General features: G+C 39.7%; 1 protein-coding gene across 1 annotated transcript; it reads left to right on the top strand.

Annotated features, from left to right (window-relative positions):
• The first annotated feature begins 145 nt into the window (after positions 1 to 145).
• On the top strand, positions 146 to 22,461 carry rprd2b (regulation of nuclear pre-mRNA domain containing 2b). The gene is made up of 10 exons (XM_020041295.3): positions 146 to 370; positions 11,264 to 11,393; positions 14,507 to 14,676; positions 14,788 to 14,840; positions 14,938 to 15,064; positions 15,190 to 15,365; positions 15,483 to 15,780; positions 17,253 to 17,531; positions 17,633 to 17,809; positions 22,069 to 22,461. The coding sequence occupies exons 1-10, from the start codon at positions 184 to 186 to the stop codon at positions 22,317 to 22,319; spliced, it is 1,848 nt and encodes a 615-aa protein (XP_019896854.3). The 5' UTR covers positions 146 to 183; the 3' UTR covers positions 22,320 to 22,461.
• Positions 22,462 to 22,555: the final 94 nt, after the last annotated feature.

The raw sequence follows: 22,555 nt of genomic DNA on the forward strand, positions 1-22,555 counted from the left end.
ACAAAGTTGTCTGTGTGAGGTCCCTTCACAGAATTCTCATTTCACGTTTTTTCATCTAGCATCGTAAGATGTTTTTATACGAGGGGGTGTGTCTTCCAGTGTGTCATGCTCCTCCCTTCACTCATCGCGGTATCTGCAGAATATAGAAGTCTGCAGTAACAGACAGCAGAGAGAACTGGAATAATGGCGGCAGGTTCTGGAGCTGCTAGCGGCCACGGTGGCCGCGGCGCTTTGGAGGCTACTCTGGACCGCCGATTTCAAGGAGTATCCAACACTATGGAGTCTATACAAGGACTGTCGACATGGTGCATTGAAAATAAAAAGTACCACAGCCTTATCGTTCGTTACTGGATGAAGTGGCTCAAGAAATGTGAGTTAAGTTGACCCTCGATTGATAGCTAGCTAGCTAACGTTAACTGCTAGCAAGTTAGCAAAACCGCTACCGTTAGGTAGCTACAATTCCCTGCTCCACTGCATTTTCATAATTAGCTAGCTGCCCATGTAATGCAATATTCCCATACTCACGTTGTGGTTATGGTTACTCCAATAAGTTATTAATGTACAATCAATCTGTCTGAAAAGTAAACTACAGACAGTATGGCAGCCAGTACTGTAATAATACAGCGTGCGCTGTGTAGGTAGAACATAGCTAGGCAGTTAGCTACATGTTATCTAGTTAATGTTAGCTAATGTAGCTAACTATTTAAACTAGCTCCTCGTCGTGCATCTTTCATCTCTAGGCTTGACTAGCCATACGGCTACTGTAGTTTGTGCACAGCACGCGTTGTTGTCGTAGAAACGCAGACAGATTGAAATGCCACCTCGAGCCTGGTAACGTTCAATTGTTAGCTAACTTGTTCAATTCGCTAACTAGAAAACATTTCAGAACTCACTATATTAGGCCCTGGCAAAACAGTTACCAGTTGTTTAAGTGAGCATAGAGCTATGCCTTAGGAAATCTGGTGTAGGCCCATAGACCTGGCTGAGCTGGGTGTTGAATTAGTCATTGTATACATTGTTATGATGTGACGTGCCATGGCAGATCACACGATTGTTTTGTTGTTTATAGAAAAGTATGCTGTTGTCCATATTCTTGAACGTTTAGAGGACTTACGGTTGAGTTTATTCTTGTTATTGTATTATTATTATTATTATTTGTGCATACTTTTTCATACTGCCCCCTGCTGTCAACGAGTCAAAACCAGAACTCTGACGTTGCATTTTCTCTCGAAAGTGTACTTTTGCTGAGCCAAATTTTACTTGATAGGAAAAATAAAGTGGTCCCATCAAGATACATTTCATTAGTCAACATGAATCAAAGATGCTTGTTGTTTGGATTTGGGTAGTCTGTTCTCAGCCTCTGAGACTCCCAGGATAATTGGTAACCGATCTGATTCAAGCAAAATCACAAGTTTGAGAGCCTCACAAATGGATAGTGTTGTCATACAAAGACCATCTGGAAAGGTCCTATGTACACTGAACAAAATTATAAACGCAACACTTTTGTTTTTGCCCCCATTTATCATGAGCTGAACTCAAAGGTCTAAGACATTCTCTATGTACACACAAGGCCTATTTCTCTCAAATATTGTTCACAAATTTGTGTTAGTGAGCACTTCTCCTTTGCCAAGATAATCCATCCACCTCACAGGTGTGGACCTGGAACATGCTGTCGCATACACTGATCCAGAGCATCCCAAACATGCTCAATGGGTGACATGTCCGGTGAGTATCCTGGCCATACAAGAACTGGGATGTTTTCATGCTTCCAGGAATTGGGTTAAGATCCTTGCATGGGGCCGTGCATTATCATGCTGCAACATGAGGTGATGGTCGTGGATGAATGGCACAACAAATGACACAACAGTGCCATCAAAATGCCATCAATAAAATGCACCTGTGTTCACTGTCCATAACACACACCTGCCCATACCATAACCCCACCGCCACCATGGGCCAATTGATCCACAACGCTGACATCTGCAAACCGCTCATCCACATGACGCCATACACGCTGTCTGCAATCTGCCCTGTACAGTGAAAACTGGGATTTATCCATGAAGAGAATACCTCTCCAAAAGTGCCAGACGCCATCGAATGTGAGCATTTGCCCACTCAAGTCGGTTACGACGACGAACTGCAGTCAGGTCGAGACCCCGATGAGGATGACGAGCATGAAGATGAGCTTCCCTGAGACGGTTTCTGACCGTTTGTGCAGAAATTCTTTGGTTATGCAAATGGATTGTTGCAGCAGCTGTCCGGATGGCTGGTCTAGGAGATGAAGATGCTGGATGTGGAGTTCCTGGGCCAGTGTGGTCCCGGGCCACATGGTCTGCGGTTGTGAGGTTGGTTGGATGTACTGCCAAATTCTCTGAAACGCCTTTGGAGACTGCTTATGGTAGGGAAATGAACATTCAATTCACAGGCAACAGCTCTGGTGGACATTCCGGCAGTCAGCATGCCAATTGCACGCTCCCTCAAAACTTGCGACATCTGTGGCATTGTGCTATGTGATGGAACTGCACATTTTAGAGTGGCCTTTTATTATGGCCAGCCTAAGGCACACCTGTGCAATAATCATGCTGTCTAATCAGCATCTTGATATGCCACACCTGTGAGGTGGTTGGATCATCTCGGCAAAGGAGAAAGGCTCAGTAACACAGATTTAGACAGATTTGTGAACAATATTTGAGAGAAATAGGACTTTTGTGTACATAGAGAAAGTTCAGCTCATGCTAAATGGGGGCAAAAACAAGTGTTGCGTCTATAATTTTGTTCAGTGTAATTTACTTTTGGATTAGTGTAAACCGGGTTAAGATCTTGTGTTGAACAGCAATATCTGGAGCTGACTGTACCATTTTCAATGTCTCTCAGCTTTTGCCTTGTTTGTCTTCACCTTGCCCTGATGGTTTTTGTTTAGGGTGGTTGGACAGGTTGAAATGTGTCATGCAAGCAGGATATAAATTGAAATGCAAGAAGATATTTTCTGACTTAATCTCTAATCTGTATATCTGAAAGTTATTTCCCCCAGTAAGTCAAAGGCTCCTATGTATGAATCCCCTAGTTTCTCCATTGCTCAAAGATATTATCAATATTAGGACAGGCGAAGTAGAGTTTTCATACTATGAGGAGCATGAATATCATTGGTCTTACGTTTTGAATTACATTAGAAGTATGCCATGCATATTGGGTTGTGATATGATTTCTCCATCTGACAAGATCATAGAGTATTTGGAAAATCAGTGACAATCTCTACCAGTTCTAAGCCAGCGGGCCATAGCATTGTCAAGCCGAAACTGGTCAGCGTGAATGTTAGCAGCCCAATAATAAGTACAATATGTGCGGAGCTGGGGTCCAGTGTTTACTCTCCTAGCTCCATGCATGTGGCTCTCCGCCCATACACCAGGGTTCAATACCCGTCACTGCTTTTTACTGCTATATCCCCTCTTCACATGTCTCCTTTAATTTCAACTGTCAGTGAAAGCACTGATAAAATAATTAAAAAAAAGTGCCTGACCTGAGTAATTTTTTATTTTCTATGCTTCATTATCAACATTAAACCTGTTTTATAACTAAGGATTTAAACATTTAGTGTTGTGTTCTAATGTGTTTTATATGCATGACAAGGTGGAAAATATAAACAGTTTTGATATGTCTGAAGTTCAGGTTTGGAACTTGCATTGGGTCATTCCATGTACAATGGAATATTCCAGGGAAAGCACCTTAATACTGCCTAAATAATATTTCTATACATTAATAGGCCTCCCTTACCATATTTGAAATGAACTTTCCTATTGCATAGAAGAGAGACAGCATCCTGCTATGTTTTGAGTAACACCTATCACCTGCTTTGAGATGTAAATGTGGAATGCAGCATGTTTTGCAAAGGTGCTTGAATGTTTCATAGGGGCTGTTGATGTTACATAGTATTCTGTGTCCAATGAAAACATTAGATATGGAAAAGTAAATAAGTTCAAAATGCACATTTCCACACGTCATTGTGAAGCAATGTTAACTTAAAATAATTTGGCTCAGTGTGTCATAATAGTCAACCATCCTGTTCTTCTGAACGCATCTCTTGGAGATGTAAAATTGACCTGGCATGACTTGGATACTTTTTGTCATATGGTGTAGCCACTGAAATTGTTAAATTATTACAATATCTTTTTATACTGTACATTATTAAATAATATGGTGCATATACACATTCAGCAAAAAAAAAAAAAGACTTACCTCTTGACCGCTGTATAAACGTATAGCATAAATATCTGTGTTTGATAAATGAATCTAACATTTTGTTAGATATAAATGTTTTGTTCATGCGTTTATAATTGTGGTGTCATGTTTCCCCATTATTTATTGTGATTATTTGGCTTCATACAGAGAGAGAATATAAAAAAAATTACGCATGGAAGGTTTCAGAGATCGTTGAGATCACTGGTGAGTGATACATGCATCATGTAAAATGAAATAAATGTTTTATAATAATTAATATTTGCACAGACTGATGCTTACCCTTTACTGGTTGTTGCTAGCATAAATAAGGAAGATACGCGCCTACGTGACGGCTTGCCAGAGATTTTGCGAGTTGAGCGAGCGGGCTGTGTGCCCGTAGCTTTATTGCTGCTGAAGAATCTCTAATGCTGTCTGCATGACTGTATCGAGCTGTTTCGTTGACCTCACTCCAAGGCTTGAGAACATCGGGTCAGGATGTTGTTGCTCTGATACTAGTGCAATATTAAACTGCGTGCAATGGTAAACTGCCCTCAGCTTGGGGATTTTTTTTAATTTCATGATGGTTTTTCTGTGGTGGGGCATCACATTTTAGCAGCGGCGGGCTGCTTCTGTTATTACAATAAGAGAGGAAACTCTGAATACTAACTTCATTTAGAATATTTTAATAACTGTGCCCGTCCATCTGTGTGTTGAAGCAATGTGCTTTTTAACAAATAAATGCCCACCAATTTTCTGAGAAATGGCATCATAGTCTGGGAGAGACTTTTGCGCTTCTTGTTCTGCCCTGCTTGTCTTGACTTTCTAATTAGGAATATCATTATGAATAGCAGTAGACTATACAGTTCTGTCAAAAGTGTTTTTATCGGATCTAACAAAAACCTAATATCTGGTTACTGGGATCCTAAGTGAACCAGCACTTAAAAAAATATATAATTTAAGAAAGTTATGCAGCACCCAATACTTGCCTACATAGCTTTTTTTCTGTACACACAACCATACATTGGACTTTTGTAATATGTTGCACAATTGTTTCATAACAAAGTGAATATAGAATTTAATGTTTGATGACTTCACTTACACCTTTTCTTCACGTGAGAGAAAGGAGTTTCATAAAATGCAGCTCTGGGAAAAAAAATTGACCACTGCACCTATTTCTTTCCTTAAAGTTGAAAAGGAAGGTTTTGAGTGAGGAACAGAAGCCTTAAATTTGCAGTGGTCTCTTAATTTTAACCATTCTGTTCCTCACTCAAGAGACCACTGCAAATTGAATGCTTCTGTTCCTCTCTCAAAACCTTCCTTTTCAACTATTTTGGAAAGGCAAGAAAAAGGTGCAGTGGTCTCTTAATTTTTCCGGAGCTGTATGTGAAGTCTGGCCCGTTTTTCGTAACCTAGAGTAACCTTTAAACTCCTGGGTGTTCCAAATAAGCCGATTTCAGGATTTAGAGTTAAAGATGTATATTCTTTCATTTACAAGTATTAAAAATTATTTCAGGACATTTTGTTTGTTAATTACTATTCTAAATAACTGAATTATTTCAAACAATTATAAAATGCACTAATGCATTCAGACATGTTGGACACATTCTAATGTTGTGCTAAAAAAGGAGGAGGGCCAAATAGGTATGCTTACTCTACCTTTATTCAATTTACAAAATGAAAACCGTTATCTGAACACATTTGTCCCCCCTACAATTTGTGTCCATCATCACACATCTTTGTGGGAAGCTAAACTCTCTAAATTTGGTACCCAGACAAGTCAAGGACGAGGCTCCATTAGGGAGCGTTGGGTGGTCATATCATAGCTTTTAATATAAACCACAGAATTAATAAAATAATAAAAAATGTATATGTCATCAGGGACCATTGGCCCATGATTGATTTAGTGATGGTTGACGTGGCTTTGCAATCTGGAACGTGGCATCTCGGGTAACCGCCAGACTCTTATCAGAAAGAGCATTCATCCTGATTAAACTGGACACCTTACGTGTACGACTGTGGCCATGTAAGTTACAACCAAAATGCTTTGGTGCAACAACAAGCAAAAATATAACTTTGTTCTATTTGTTTGCCTTGCTCCTTAATTTTCAGGCAGACAGAGGGGAAACCTACAGTCAAAATGTTTGCTACAAAGCGCTAGCACTAGATATGTAGTGGATGCAGTTGCTTTGACCACACTGAACCCCCTTAGGCCACTTGTTTCTTATAAGTTTGAAATATGAAGCTGTGAGAATTTAAACAAAATGGCAACATTTATTATTGCACTACTGTTAAGATATTGGATACTCCTAATGATGACTGTTTTAGATCTATTTGGTATGTGTGTGGTCATTTCAGACTGAGTTGGGGACCTTTTTGGACTTAGTAAAAATGTGGGTTACTTTTAGGGTTTGTGTTAGGGATATGTTATATTTAGGCATGCAAGATTGATTATTGAGGTCAATGTTGGGTTTAGAAAAGGATAGGAAAACATGGATTTTAGATTTTTGTGTGATTTCTTCACATGTTCCATATGGTTGTTTAAGTTCAAACTTATCTTTCCCATATTCATCTCCTGTGGGGATGTTTCCTTCAAGCACTATTGTTTGATTTAATAATGAATTACTTCCTTTCCCTACTGAGATGAAATGTTTAATTAAAGGCTTAAGTACCATTTACTAGAACTTACCCTAATCAGAAGAATATATCAGCTGTTCTGCACAAGTTGCTGAGTAGAGCTTTGAATATATACATTCATGCTACATTGTCAGTTCTTTAGTATACAGTTGGCTACTTGTAAATGACATCAGAATGACTGCTGTTGCAGTTATCAATATGGTGTAAATAACCCTAAATTATATTTTGGTACCAACATTTTCTGGTGTCATTTATATTTTGGTACATATATTCTCTGGTCTTATTAGGATCAGAACCATGTATGGTAGCGCAGGCCCCAATATTGTTTGATATCTGACCTAATCCTCCGGCTGTTGTGCATGGCACATTCAGTATAGTCTAAGCCCAAGATATCAGTATTTCACGTTGGACCTAGAAACCATAGAATTGAATGGTAGTGATCTACTGTGTGAAGTGCTTGTAGTTTAAATTTAGCTTGTCACCTGAATGGATTGCCAAGGTTGGAAGGTTTTTGAGATGATTGGTTGTTAAATTAATCCAGTGTATGTAGTTTTCATTTTCAAAACATTTAATTTCATCAGCAAATTGACTACTGTAATGGTCATTAACCTGCCATTCATTTATATAGGTTTCTAATTATAGAAATACAAATACATCTTGTGACAGAGCTATAGTCAATTATGAGGCTTGCTTTAACAACATGGAACATGCAATGCCACAACCTTACTTTGTTTGATAACAGAGTTGAAATAGTCAACTAATTTTGGCCTATTCAGACATGACAGCTAGCCAAATGGGGTCAGCCTTTTCATGTGCTTATTAGTCATGGTTATGGAGTTATTGAACACTGTGACCCTATACTTGGCCCAGTAAGTGGGTAAGATTGTTTGTGCAACCGGACTATTGTAAGAATCTAGTCTAAATTTAAACTAGATTTTATTAGGAAACACTGACCAATCCCTGTGTACCTAGTTTTTTTTATTTGTCATGCCTCAGACCATAACATTTCAATTCTGTTAAATTACCTTTTTAACATTTTTGTTTGGTTTATTTATTATTTAGAACCATGCATAGAAGGCACACAAAATGTTAATGTAGAATTTTTTTGGAAATAAGTCTATATTTCGAGCTACCCATTTATGGTATTTCTCCCAAGCCTAAAACATACGGTCTTGCATTGTCTTCTGATAGCCAAAGCCTCGATCTGCACCAGATCCCTACACTGGATCTCTGACGCTTACTGCCTGTTAAGATTAGATTAGATTAAACTTTATTGTCATTCCGTACAACGAAATGCAGTTTGCACCTAATCAGAAGTGCAGATGGAGGAGGGCAGAAAAATGTATTAAGAATATATATGTAAAGGTAGAATTTATCGGTGTGCTATTAATGCAAATGCATTACATATGGCAATTCTACATGTGCAGTGGAAAATGTACCATTTAAAGGTATTAAGAATAATGATGTAAGAGGCTTTGAAGCAGCTGATTGGCCAAATTGGCGCTCCCAGTTAGAAGTTCACATAAAACTAATAGTCAAATGTTTGAAGCACAAAATTACGTGTGTTCTTGTAGTGGGGCAATAACATTAGTAATCTCAAAAGGATACTTTTTTTTGTATCCATGTTTTTGCTTTACATTTGTGTGTAATGTAATTTGGAAAAGTTAATTAAGGTGTCTCTGATTAAGATGTATGTGGACAAACATTAAAATATGGCCATGTGCAATTGTATTTGCATTTCTTTGTTAATAATTTTCTATTTGTAGGACTTACACGGCCATTATTGTTTTGTGGTGAATTTGTATTTCTATTTTATAAATCAAAAACATTTTGTGTCAGAAATTACTATTATTATTCATTATTTTGACATGACAAAAGTGGAAAAGAATGAAATAAAATAAGACTTGAAAGACGGATTATCTTTCAATTGATGTTTTTTTCAGTATAGTAAAAAAGTTTAAGGTTTAAGTTTCAGTTTTATTAAATGCACTGAACAACAGTGTCATCCTGCACATAGAAATTCTTGTCACATAGCGCCTGACATCTATGTAATAAGAATTAAGCAAAAAATAAAATGATAATGTACATAACACTGTAAACTATAGCCTAACCAAGACATATTTTTACAAAGTTAAATTAAATAGACTTTGTGCAATAAAAACACAACATAGTAAAACATCTTAAGACTTCAGTGTAGTTTTTACCTTAAACAAAACATAAAACACTTTCCCCAATCGAAGAAAACAGTGCAGCCTAGCCTGAATTCTAGCATAATAATCACAGAAAGAATACATATTGTCATTGGATAATAGTCATAATTTGATTGATTGATTGCCTCATTCTCAACTCCATTTTATTACGTTCAAAATATTCTCATACACAAGACATCCTGTTCGCTTCAATATACATCCAGTTAGAGCAGGATGCTGACGTCCAGGCCACTTTTCTGTCTGTCCGGACCATGCCCTCCATCCTCATCACCCATCCATCATCATCCATCCATCGTCGCTTGTCCGTCCTGCTAAACATCCACTCGAGGGCTCCCGCTAGCGAGGATGTCCATGTGACCATGTCTGAGGGATGTAGCCCCTACAAATATTATTTCTGGAGGTAACATTAATTCAGTAAATATATTCCATCTTCCCTTGAATTAGTTGCCTTTCATCCACATGCTATAACAGTAGGCTAAGAAGTATATATTACGTCATTCTGACTGACTGGTCCCGACCACCCCACTACCGCTTTGATTGAGGAACGTAAAGAACAAATGTGCGAAGGAGCGCATGTTTTAAAAAAAACAATTAAAACATTATGCTGTTTTTAAATGTCATGGTATATCGTCATATGTCAAAATGTTAGATTGGAAAGTATTTAGAAAAATAACATAAGTCTATTTATTTCAACCAAAAAATACATATGTTTAAAAAATTGGGTTAATTGAATACACAGGATTCGATTACTAAACAAATTTCAGGTATTTGACTATCCGTGCCAATTCGTACTTCATTTACAGTAACCCAAAATTTCCAAGTGAATGGAAACCCCACAAAGTTATGAAAGTGAAGCATCAAATTGCATCACTGCCAATTGGCTGCAATCTTGACGTCATTCCACAGATTGTCGATGGGATTTAGGTCTGGGCCCTGACATGGCCTCTCAAGGAAATTCACCTTGTCCTACACCTGGTATATGGTTGCTTTGGCGGTGTGCTTTGTGTCATTGTCATGTTGAAACGTTAACCTACTTCCCATTTTAAACATCCTGGCAGGAGGCTGCATATTCTCCTGAAGAATCTTTTGGTATTTTGCACTGTCTATTTTCCCATCTATTCTGATTTGTGTTCCAGTCCCTGCTTAAGAGAAATAACCCCACAACAGGATGCTCCCACTGCTGTGCTTTACTATAGGCATGGTGGGCGGAAAGATGTATTGGGTTGTAGCCAAGCATTGTTTTGTGTTCAGGACAAAAAGTTAAATTTTGGTCTCTTCTGACCACAGCACTTTTGTCGCTTGGTCTCGGTATCTGAAATGTGTTTTTTGAAAAAGCTCAAACAAGACTTGATGTTGTCTTTTGAGGAGTCTTTTTTATTTTTCTACTTGCTGCCCTCCCAATAGAGGCCAATATGTGCCATAAAGCTCCTTCAAAGTTGCCATTGGCTCCTTGGTAGCCTCTGATCAGTCTCCTTGCCTGTTGCCAAACATCTTCCACTTCTTAATAATGGTCTTACTGTGCTCCAAGGGATGGATAAAGCCTTTGAAATCTTTTTATATCCAGCCCCTGACTTGTGCCTTTCTATCCCCTGACTTGTGCCTTTCTATCCCCTGACTTGTGCCTTTATGTCCTTTCATTTCAGGCTGCATGGCAGTAAAAGGTGAACATTTTAAAAAGGGGTGGTGACTTTCTGTGCCCACTGTATATCCACTGTATAGTACCAAGATGATGTTTGGTATTGATGGTGAATGTTAGAGACATTATTTTGCTCTTTGAGTAGATTGGGTTAGGGTTAGACCTGTCAAGCTACTGTATGATGTTCAACAACCAGGCTTAATATTTAAGGTCATGTTGGACTTAACCTTATCTGCTTTGCCAGCCTATTTCATTTTTTATTTTTTTGTCAAAGCTCAGTTCACACAGTTGGACAAAAACATCTGTGAGGGGAAAGTGTTCTGCATTTATGATGATTGTATCTATGTATTATTTAGGCATTAGACCGGAAAGTGAATTTCAACTAGTCATGACACCGTATCACAGGTAGTCTGCTTCACAATTCTGTTAATTACTGTAAGCATTTCTTTTCTTTTAATTATTTCCTTTAAACATCTAAGGTCACATTTCTATATTGCCAGCTGTTAGGTTGTGGTTAAAAACAAACATCAGATGAGGGCCCACTAAACCTTCTCCTCTTCTCCATCAGCGGACACCAACCACCGTCTGAATCTATTCTACCTGGCTAATGATGTCATCCAAAACTGCAAGAGGAAGAACGCCATTGTCTTCCGCTCAGCCTTTGCTGAGGTTCTCCCCAATGCTGCCCTAATGGTCAAGTGAGTGAACTGAACTTTATATTTCGGTTGTGTCCAGGGGTTGTTGGTCATACTATATCAGTCTGTTTTCACCAATACAACTGAATAATAATGTTAAATGTACACAACAGAGGTAAACTAATTTATCACTAAAAGTTTGCATGCTTCAAGTTCAGTGTGTTCTAGATGGAGACTATGGTTGCAAAATAATCATTTCTTAATTAAATCTGTTGAGCCTACAGGGAAGTATTCAGATGCCTTCCCTTTCTCCAGATTTATTTTTTGTTAGATACCTGATAATCGATTAAATATAATAATTTGCATTGAATCTATACACAATCTATAATTAATACTTATGAACACATTTAGGAATGTGTGCCAATTTATTTGATACTAAAAACGATTGCTCTAATGTACGTGCGTATTTACACCTTTTATTCAGAACTTGGTAGAAGCACCTTTGGCAATGATCACAGATTATGCATGGGACCCTTACATCACCTCACAACTTGGCTGTCACTTAGAGAAAGATGTCGAAGAGGACAGCCAAGTCGTCAAAATACTAAAATTGTTGAACCTTAACCGCTGAATTCAGAGCTGAACAATACCCAGAGGAGTATTATAAGTCAGGCGGTAAGGTTTTTTGCAAATTCCGTCAGCTTATTATTTATTGGACCCGTAAAAATACGTGATGACTAGTTAGTCTAAAGCTCATGTGAAGACCAAGGGAAAGCAATGTGTTAGCCAGAGCACGCCTCTTCAAACGACCGTTACTAGAGCACGCCTCTTCAAACGACCGTTACTAGAGCACGCCTCTTCAAACGACCGTTACTAGAGCAAGCGCATGAGCAGAAACGAGACAAGGATTTACTGAATACCTTGTGGCTGTGTGCGTGGAGTCTGACATCCCTTAGAAAGGCAAAGAAAGCGATGGCTATTTCTAGTAAGGCATTACATACACATACAGGAAGTAGTGTTGCCCGAAAATGAGAGCAGCCTGGGTCAAACTAACCAACCCTGTGTGTTCGACCAACATATGAACAGCCTATTAATAAACAGTTGCAAAAGCCTACATTTGCATTATGCAGTGTGAATTATCAGCATGCAAGTTGTGATATTCCAAACGATGAGCTTTTGTGGTGAAATACAGCAACTCATAATTTCCAGCTGTCTACCTATCCATCTAGCTAACTATCGCTGTAACTATTGTTTACACTTGAAATCTAAAAAACTTGTCTTGATAAAAAAAGAAATGTGTTGTGTTGCATCATTACAAATTTAGTTCTCATAAAGTTGTTGAAGTTTTATACATTCACATTATTAGACACTGTCTGATGATATATTAGCATAAATCGTAAAATGCAGAATTCTGATAAACTAAAACAGAAAAAATGGAATGTAGGAAAAAATGAAGCAGATTTCATAGGGCCACATGATGCATCTAAAGGCAAAGGGCCTGAATACTTGCGTACATGAGATTTCAGTTGTAAGATGATTAATTAGTAGAATTTCTTTTTGACTTAGACAATGTTGTATGTATATTGATCAATAATAACAATTTAAGTTTAAAACACAAAAATGTGGAGAAAGTGGCACTGTATATAATCTACTGGCACCAACCAGGAAAACATTTGATTTTATAAAAGTGAAAAACTAAGAAGACAGGAGTAAATATTTGTTATACTATCACAAAGGACTAGGGTAGTGATTATAGTTGTTAGTTTCTATCAAATTGAACAGGGCACTAAATGCAGCAGACAGCTCAAGCAATGAATAATGGTGATGTGCAGGTTGCAAATTATCTTTGATTGCATTTGCGGCAGTTGAATGAGTGGAGAATGCCTGGTTCTATGGCATGCACAATTTATAGTGTGCACTAAACACTAATTTAGTAATAGATGCAAATACATTTTTTCAGTTTAACTGTACTTTTGTAGCTGGCATTTACTTTGTTAAACCTGCTAGGTCGCATTAAATTGGCCAATTTGTTGCTTTGTTTCTTTCCAACGCCATTCAGATTAGTAGCAAAATAGCCAGCCTCCCTGTTTAATTGTGATTTTAATTCCATCTTCCATTGACTAGGTTGCTATCTCATGTAACTCTGTGACTTGACAAACAGAGACTTTTGCATGAGCTTGGTCTCAGTGTGTTGGCTTGTTATTGGACTAGAACATTTGACACACGCAGTATTATGAAAGGCAAGATCGCTAGCAGCAACACAATGTAGATAAGTTGGTCTTTGTGATTTTCTTAATATTTTTGAAAACATGAATGAAAGTTTTCCATTTATCACATTCCTAATGCCGCCGTGACACTGAACACTACCTATGTTAATCAGACGCCCCCCCCAATTGAGCCAGGTGTCCATTTTAGATTATGTACAGTTGCTCAATTAAATGTTTCCTCCTAAAGTCAATGTTGCGATAATTGCTTTCTCCTTGCATGTTCATTGACCATAAAAGGTGGCGGACTGGAGAAGTGGATTGAGCTGTGTGACTATACTCGCAGCAGACAAGTTTGGCGTCACTGTCTGAATTTACTAACTCCTAACTTCTCACCACGTCCATTATAATACTGCCTGGTGAACAGGTGGCAAGAGCAAACCAAACTTGTCATACAAACCATGCAAGAGAGAAGTTAGTGATTGCTTGAAATATGAACCCAGTGAATGCTTTATATCTCGAGCACTATACTGTTGTTAACTAAATTTAATCTTGCTACTAGACCAACAAAATTGTACACACAGGGTGCGCTTATGTTTTCTCCAATAACTGTTTTGTTGTTTTTGTATATATATTCCTTGGCATGAAATTAATAAAAATTTAGCTTCTGTTAATGCTTTTAATTTCCACTAATCCAAATTTGATCATAGAAAAGTTATCTTTGTGTATTTTCAATAATACAGAGACAGAATAAACAAAAACAATACGACACATGACTCAAGCCAAAAAGACATGCACAATCGGTCTGAGATAATTATCAATATATAATGATACCATGTATTAACTGTTGTTGCCTAGGTCATGTAATTATGTATTAACTGTTGTTGCCTAGGTCATGTAATTATGTATTAACTGTTGTTGCCTAGGTCATGTAATTAGACTGACCTTTAGTTGTCGGACCTGTTTTGCCAGAGACCCGAAGGTGCGCAAGTCAGTGGAGCGTATCTTTACAATCTGGGAAGAGAGGAATGTCTACCCTGAGGAAGTCATCACTCAGCTCAAAGCCAACCTGACCAGGAAGGAGCGAGAGAGGGAGAAAGAAAAGGAGAAGGAGAAAGCAAAAGAAACACCTCCTCCGCCAGGTCAGTCTTTGCTATGCTCTTGTAACCATCTTTTTTTTTTGTTAGCGGTTGTGTCTCTCCCCACTGAAACTGGGTGTTCCATTAATGTGTTATTTTTTTTTTGTTCTGCAGCCCCAGTCAACCCTAAAGCTGCCCTCAAGTCTAAGATTGTGGCTGATTTCATAGTAAGTGTTTTCTTGTCTTGATCTAAATGTATTTTAAGTGATTTTGGCCTGCCTTGTTCATGTAAAGAGGTGCACAATAACCCTCTTCACACCCCAGCCGCAGTCATTCATCGAGCAGCTCGCTGGTTACAAGCGCTCAGGGGAGGAAGAGGAGCTGAGGGAGACCCAACTTACAGCCCTCAGAGTGGATGTCTGTAGCACCGAGGCCCTGAAGAGGCTCAAAGGTCAGAGATCACAAACAGGGTTATGGTTGGGTTTATACAAAATGTTATCACATCTAGTGTGAGCTTGTTTGAATTGAGAATGACTACTTCTATAACTCCTGTCCTAAATCCCACACTTATTTCAGACAAGGCTGGAGGTAACAAATTTGCTAAGGACTTTGAAGAGGGAAGTCTGAAGCTACAGGAGTTTGTAACTTTCCTAGAGAACCAGATGACTGTTGGACCCCCTCTGCTGGAGGCTCTGGGAAATGCAGACGTCTTCTATGAGATGCAGTACAAGGAGGTCAAGATTGTTGCCAACGTGAGTATCAATCAAATAAGACCATAAAAAATGTAATTATTCATTTAGATTTTTCATATCAAAGTAAAGCTGACTGCCTCTTATCATACCCCAGTATGTATCGGTCTCCCTCTCCAGGCATACAAAACCTTTGCCAACCGTGTAATCAACCTCAAGCGTAAGCTGGACACCCTCAAATCCTCACTCCCCGGTCCTGAGGACTCTCCCATTCCCTCCCCATCTGAAGACGCTCCCTCCCCCACCGGCTCTGACTCCCCCTTTCTGGGGACAGGGGGAGGCCGAGGCGAGAGGCTGGGATTTGACCCGGACCTGGATGGAAGCGCCATGGAGGAGGGGGATGTGGGGGTGGTCAGAGCAGGAGACAACAGAGATGTGGAGGACATGGAGCTGTCTGAGGAGGACACTGACAAAACTGGTGAGGACCGCTGATGTTACAGCTTTGTTGTTGACACAGTAAGATAACACCTGGGGGTCCTGCAGGCTTCTGTCACAAGGGAGAGAAACTACAGCATTGTTACGGAATGGAGAACTTTATACACATTACGGATGTGAGAAATGGACAACATCCTAAACCACAAGTGGCAGGCAGACAATTTGGCTAATAATATGAATTGAGTTGAAAATGCACAGAGGTTTAGTATTCTCAGTAGAGATGTGCATTGGACCATATTTTACTATCCAAACAGTATGTGTTGTTATTCGAATAGTATTCGGTTAACCAAAATACATGTTTTTAAAACCTACCGATACCACATGAGCGCTGCTACATAACGCGCGAAGGACAGGGTGGTGTTCTCGTGTAACATCTGCTCAATGACCGTTTGTCTGACACAAAAGCGACTTCGTGTATGGAGGTAGTCGTGTGGTTGACATGTAAAACTACAGAAGTAGAAGACTATTAATCAACACACAACATTGCGATAATTTGATGGAAGAGTCTATAGAAGCTGGTTAGCGAAGCTAGCCAGCGATATGCCATTTGCTTAACTCACTGTTTTCTGCTCTCTCAACAGACTTTCGATTACACAGCTGAACTTTACGTAGCGTTTTGTGGCCAAAATATTTTTCCGGAGGTAGCATTAATTCAGTAAATATATTAAATTTTCCCTCGAATTAGTTGCCTTTCATCCACTTGCTAACAGTAGGCTAAGAAGTATATATTGCATCATTCTGACTGACTGGTCCCGACCACCCTACTACCGCTTTGATTGAAGAACGTATACAACAAACACCTGTGAAGGAGTGCATGTTATAAAAGCGACTTAAAACGGTATTCTTTTTTTAAAATATATATATATATATATCTATATCTATATCGTGATATGTAAACATTTTAGATTGGAATTTTAAGTCTTTAGATAACATTCAAGTCTATTTCAACCAAAAAAAGACATATACATAAAACAAATGGGGGTTAATTGAATACACACACAAGTATTTAAATACTAAATAAAGTTCAGGTATTGGAATATTCTTCTGTCCGTGCCCATCCCTTTTTACTTTGAGGACTGCCTAGACAGTTTTACTTTGAGTACTGCAACCTGTTGTAGTGTTGTAAGAAACTGTAAAAATGATTTAAATTTGTGACGAAACAACCGTGTTTTTGAAGTGACCTCTGTTTACATTCACCTTATTTCGGAGAAGGAAATGAGCACAAGACTGGAGCGGCGTTTGTCGCTTCAGGAAAGAGCCGAAGTTAAATGACTCTTATGGGTTCAGAACAATAGTGTGAAATATTTACCAGATGAGACAAATTAAATTTAATTCCTGTGTCAACCTCTAGTGAGGACTTTGTTGTGGAGGCAGTCCTGGGAGAAATCGGTTAGAATACATCTGGACAAAAACGTCTAATGAATGAATCCTTTTAACCCCTTGTGTTTCCGTCAGATGAGAAACCGTTCTCAGAATCCACTGTTTTGAAGGCCACCACCTCCAAGCCCCCAGCGAAACCTGCCCCCGTCACACCCATTCCAACCTCCAACGACTCCCCTCTGAAAAAGACGACCCCTTCCACCCCCAGCATGGTGACCCCCAGCACCCCTACGAGCACGGGTGTGACTGCTCCCAGTGGCCCCAGCGCTCCTCTGGGGGTCAACCTGGCCAATGTGGACCTGGGCAAAATCAGCTCCATCCTGAGCAGCATCACGTCGGCCATGAAGAACACAGGTGTGTGGTTGTGCTTGGCCAGATCAGATGGATGTATGGATACTGTGACGTGGACGTATTTGAATGTGATTTTGTTTCTCCTTGTCCCTCTCGTCGAGCAGCCAGTCCAGTGTCCCGGCCGTCTCCTGGAACTCCCACCACCCCCTCTGGCCAATCATCTTCCTCCAAAAACCCAGTTGGCCCCACCCCTCCCAGCCCAGCCCTTGCTAGCATCCTGTCCAGAGTGAACGTCACCCCAGAAGGGATATTTAACGTCCTGTCTAAGACTCACACACAGGGTGAGAGACACTTTGTATTCCACATTTCACCAGATGTAATTTTCCGAAGAGCCACACGCCCAGTCAGTTTCCAGTTTCACCTGAAGTAACATACAGAACAGAGACAAACGTTGCAACGTTTTATTGTAGCTCTAGGCAAGCCACCTTATTTAACTGGTTAACTCATTATCAGTAGTGCTGTCGACTAGTTTTGATAGTGGATTAATCTTTCACTTACTACTTTGGTTAACCTGATATAAAAAGACATTGATTCCAGCATTAGAAGCAGGTGTTTTATAAAAAGTTTATTTTTGTCTCATCTTGCATAGTGCTCCACAGTGTGTTCAATTATGAAATAAAATATATAGAGAAATGAGGAATGGTAGAACACCACTGAGAATCTTCTTGTGGGCAGCTTTAATTAAAGTACACAGGCACCATCACAATTAAAATAAATTGGCTGAGGATGCATTTTCCTCACGTTCTATTGTGGATGAGTATAGAATTGGTGACCTGACACTCATCGTGTGATCCATTAGGGAGAACAATGTGTTATATATTGTATGTGGCGCAGCTTGAACATGGACACATTGCACTTGTAGAAGTAGACCACTGGCTCAATGGTGCTTACATGATGTTAATGTACCGCTCAACCAAGCATTCAAGACCATGTCTCACTTCAAAACACAACTCAAGACATGAAGCCTTAAACCAATCTCAGAGAATCCGACAATGGCACACTTGTTTGTGTCGAGCTGTCTTCAAATTACCAATTTTTTTAAAAACTTAAGTATAGCAATAAATGGTTTGCCTGGTAACAAATCCTTTTTGAGACAGTGATCCATTTCAGAATATGTCCGTCACCTAATACTCGAGCATTATTTTATTCCAGTATTTATTTCAGAGCTCAACGTTCCCTTTGGGGCCAGTGGGTTTGAAACTTACTGGCCGGAATTTCAACTTCCAAAAGTTGAAATTTATCAGCGTTACAACATAGAACCAAATACTTTTGTTACTTAACATGATTAATCATTTACTAAATTAATTCTGGATATGAAAACAAAATATTTGTATATTTTCATAACATTTCCAAATATAAAAAATTTATAAAAAAATAAGTCAAAAAAGCATTTGACTTTCAGACAAAACACTAACTCATTCACCCCAGGGAACAAGGCGACTGGTTGGTCCATTTGTATAACTGGTTGTTATACAGTATGTCGTGCAATCACCCATTGGGCATCTGCATTTAAATTCCTGATACATCCAAAGGCCCTGAAGACAGATTATCAGCCACCTGCTTAGCTGTCATGCTGACCAGGTGCTGTTTGCTATTGGCATGGCTGGTCAGGGATTGTTTTTGAAAGTTGTCAGTGCCTTTGAAAAAAGACCCACATTTGTCCGACAGACGACAGGACAGATGCCAGTGCATCGAAGTTCCATTGACGTTGAAACAGTTAAATCATTTTTTGCACTGCGGTAAAAATGTTTGAGCTCGTAGTTATCCTTCTCTGCCTTCAGTTGAGCGACTTGTGCAAGTTTAAATATTTTATTGAAAAACAATACCAGACAACTCTTGACTGGTCAACGGCGTGCGAAAGGAGCTGCAAGGTATTTTTGTGCGTGTGCCAGATTACGAAATAACTGGAGGAAGTCAAGTTTATAATGCGATTACTTTACAATCTCTGTTTTTTTTTTTGATGGCCCGGTCGGGACAGTGACTAGTTTGATTAGTCCCGACTTGACTTTTTACTGGCCCCGGGGTCAAGCTTTTTATTAGTTTTTTTGGCTATATGCCTTTTGTGCAATTCCCTACAACGTCCCAGTTCTATCCCTGTAAAGGCTACTTAATTCGGGCCAATTCAAAGCAAATGGTCATCTCTGCACCAACACCATATACTACAGCCTACTGTGGTTTGGGATGTGTGTCATGAACTCAACATTGTGACTCCTGTGACACGCCACGCTGTAAATGGAACAACAGTCCTGGTATTTAAGACTTTTCCAGCAGTTGTCGTTTTAACACTGGTCGTATGATGGTGTTATTGGGATGAATCTGTCTCCTCTGTGCACACTGAGGAGTGGGACTGAGAGGGGTGCACTCACACAGCTCCTGACAGCCTAAAAAGTACCGGAACTCCTATGTGGGTCATTTTGGGTCAGATGTACATTAGACGATATGACACTTAAATAAATAAAGCTGTTTGTGACTACGTGACAGGGGAAACATACAGTCTGTGGTAACCAGCGACCAAGTAAAAATAGCAATTGCACTGCAGAGTCAAATGTTTAATTGCAGTCATTTTAGCGTGCCTTTGAAAGGTTCCTGTTCAGAAGTTTGTGTGGGTCCTGGGACTGTCTAAGTGTTTGGACCAGTACGTGCTTTGATTAAATCTTGGTGGTGGGGACAGATCTGTATTTTCTAAACTTTAGAAAAGCATCACTTGCTACAGGTCCTGGAGACTCTGCACTGTTTTGCATATGTACTTTTCCTGTTTGCATACAGTTGTTGAGTTGCAGCTCTTCACTTGCATTTGTTAAATGAAATTGTAAGAATACAGTCTAAGTTTGAACCAAATGGTCAACTTGGTGCTGTGAAAGATCTTAAACCCTCTAACTTGCATCTGCTGCAGAATGTCTCCCATCTAGCATATTTTATACAATCTGCTGATTTGGTCGACCAGAGAATGTAGCCCACCTCTTCTTATTTAGTTATATAGCATATTGTTTTGTCTAATCAGTAATGTAGGTAATGTTAGGACATGGTAGGCATTTGCTAAAGTTTCTGTTCTGGGAGGCCACAATGCCCTGAAAGGACATTCACATTTAAAGGGAATTACCTCCCCAAGGCACTGTTCATTTTGAATCTGACTGCACAATAAGTTATTCTGTGTCCTTTATGGGATTTGATGTCTTACTTCAATCCAATGTATTGAAGTTAGTAATAAAACAACTGCCTAGACTGCCAACCTTCATTTGGTTGAGTTAAAGAACAGCATGTTGAACAGTCTGTCTCCTTAGGCCCCAGGCTGTTTTCCCCCCATTTTTCCCCCTATTAGCTGCAGGGTTTTTATTTTTGGCTGTTTAATTCAGCAGCAGATTGGCCTTGAAGTAAGGAGGGGAAGAGCTGCAACTAACCTACTGTGCATAAAGAGTACTGAATAAATGCAGGGACAGAAGATTCTGTAATCCCCCAAAATCCTCAGCACATAAAAACCACTATCTCCTATGGTATTGGTAAATGAATGTACATAAAAACCACTGTCTCCTATGGTATTGGTAAATGAATGTACATAAAAACCACTGTCTCCTATGGTATTGCTAAATTAATGCGCATAAAAACCACTATCTCCTATGGTATTGGTAAATTAATACGCATAAAAACCACTATCTCCTATGGTATTGGTAAATGAATGCACATAGTGGTTTTCATCTACTATGGTATTGGTAAAGGAATGTACATACATGGGAATTGTATGAAGCACTTGGCTGTGCAATGGAATTGTAGTAGCTCTAAAAGCATTTAGCCCCTTTGACTTTTTCACAGTTTGTGGAAATGAAATTCAAATGGGTTCAATCATGGGTTTTTGCCACTGATCAACACAAAAGTTGGCAGCATCATGCTATGTGGATGCTTTTGTGTCAGGGCATTGAAAGCTTGTGAAGATGAAGGGCAAAATGAATGCTGCAATGTACATGGAGATCCTGGAAAACTTGCTGCAAAAGACCGGGGATTCATCTTCCAGCAGGACAATGACCCCAAAAAGATACCGCCAAAGCCACACTGGACTGGCTTAAAATCTAAAAGTTTTACATCAATCCATTAAAAAATCTGTGGGAAGAGTTGGAAATGGATCTTGAGAAACATTGCAAAGGAGAATGGCAGACAATTGTATAAATGTCCTTGTATACAAAGATGGTACAGAAGTATCCAAACCTCTTCAACATTAGGCTATAATTTAACCAATAACAACTTTATATGGATTATTGTCATTTGATTTATTGATTGACTGGCCTGGTCAGTCAAGTTACATGAAATACCAAATTAAGAAACCTTGCATGAAAGGCATTTACATAGGCAACATAACTCTGTAAAATAGGGGGAAAGCAGTTCCGAAGCATTTTCCATATTTCTTTATTTGGCACTTACTGAAGCTTTATAGTTTGCAAGTCATTTAAGGAATGATGAGAATAATAATACTACCTGATCATCAGCAAAGACCAGTCCCCAGTTGGACTGGATCACATTGTCTGACTCCTCTGTGTTCCTGTCTCCTCAGGTTTGTCCTCTCTGCTGCGATCTGGGAGCTCCTCTTCCGCCTCTACCAGCCACTCCCCCCCAGACTCTTCTGCAGCCAAGGGCCCCCCCACACCCACCACCCCCAGCCAGACCAAACCTGCCCAGAGCGTCAGCCTCAAACGAGAGACACCCGAGAGGAGCAGAGGAGCAAGGGACTGGGAGAAAAACCGAGAGACCTCCCCTCCCCCCCCTCCTCCTCCCCAGCCGCTCGGTCTCTCCTCCCAGTCTTGAGTCTAAGATCAACAGGTTCCTCCAGGGGAACCCAGGGTTCAGCCTCAGCCTGGGGGACGGGAGCCCCTTGTTGGGGGGAGACGGGGTGGATGGGACTCCCGTCAGGGATGAGAGCGGCGGCACCCCCACCCAGGACGAAATCATGGACACACCGGGGGGTGTCTCCTCCGATCCCTTGGGCATCAACAATGACCATAAGAGCTTAGGGTCATCCGTAGGTCACAACCTTTCACCCA

Source organism: Esox lucius, chromosome 20, assembly GCF_011004845.1.
Source record: "Esox lucius isolate fEsoLuc1 chromosome 20, fEsoLuc1.pri, whole genome shotgun sequence".
Taxonomy (NCBI): domain Eukaryota; kingdom Metazoa; phylum Chordata; class Actinopteri; order Esociformes; family Esocidae; genus Esox; species Esox lucius.

Coding starts and splice junctions, on each gene's coding strand:
- rprd2b (XM_020041295.3), top strand. CDS start 184: ATGGCGGCAGGTTCTGGAGCTGCTAGCGGCCACGGTGGCCGCGGCGCT. Junction 371..11,263: donor GATGAAGTGGCTCAAGAAAT/GTGAGTTAAGTT, acceptor CTTCTCCATCAG/CGGACACCAACCACCGTCTG. Junction 17,532..17,632: donor GTCGGCCATGAAGAACACAG/GTGTGTGGTTGT, acceptor CTCGTCGAGCAG/CCAGTCCAGTGTCCCGGCCG.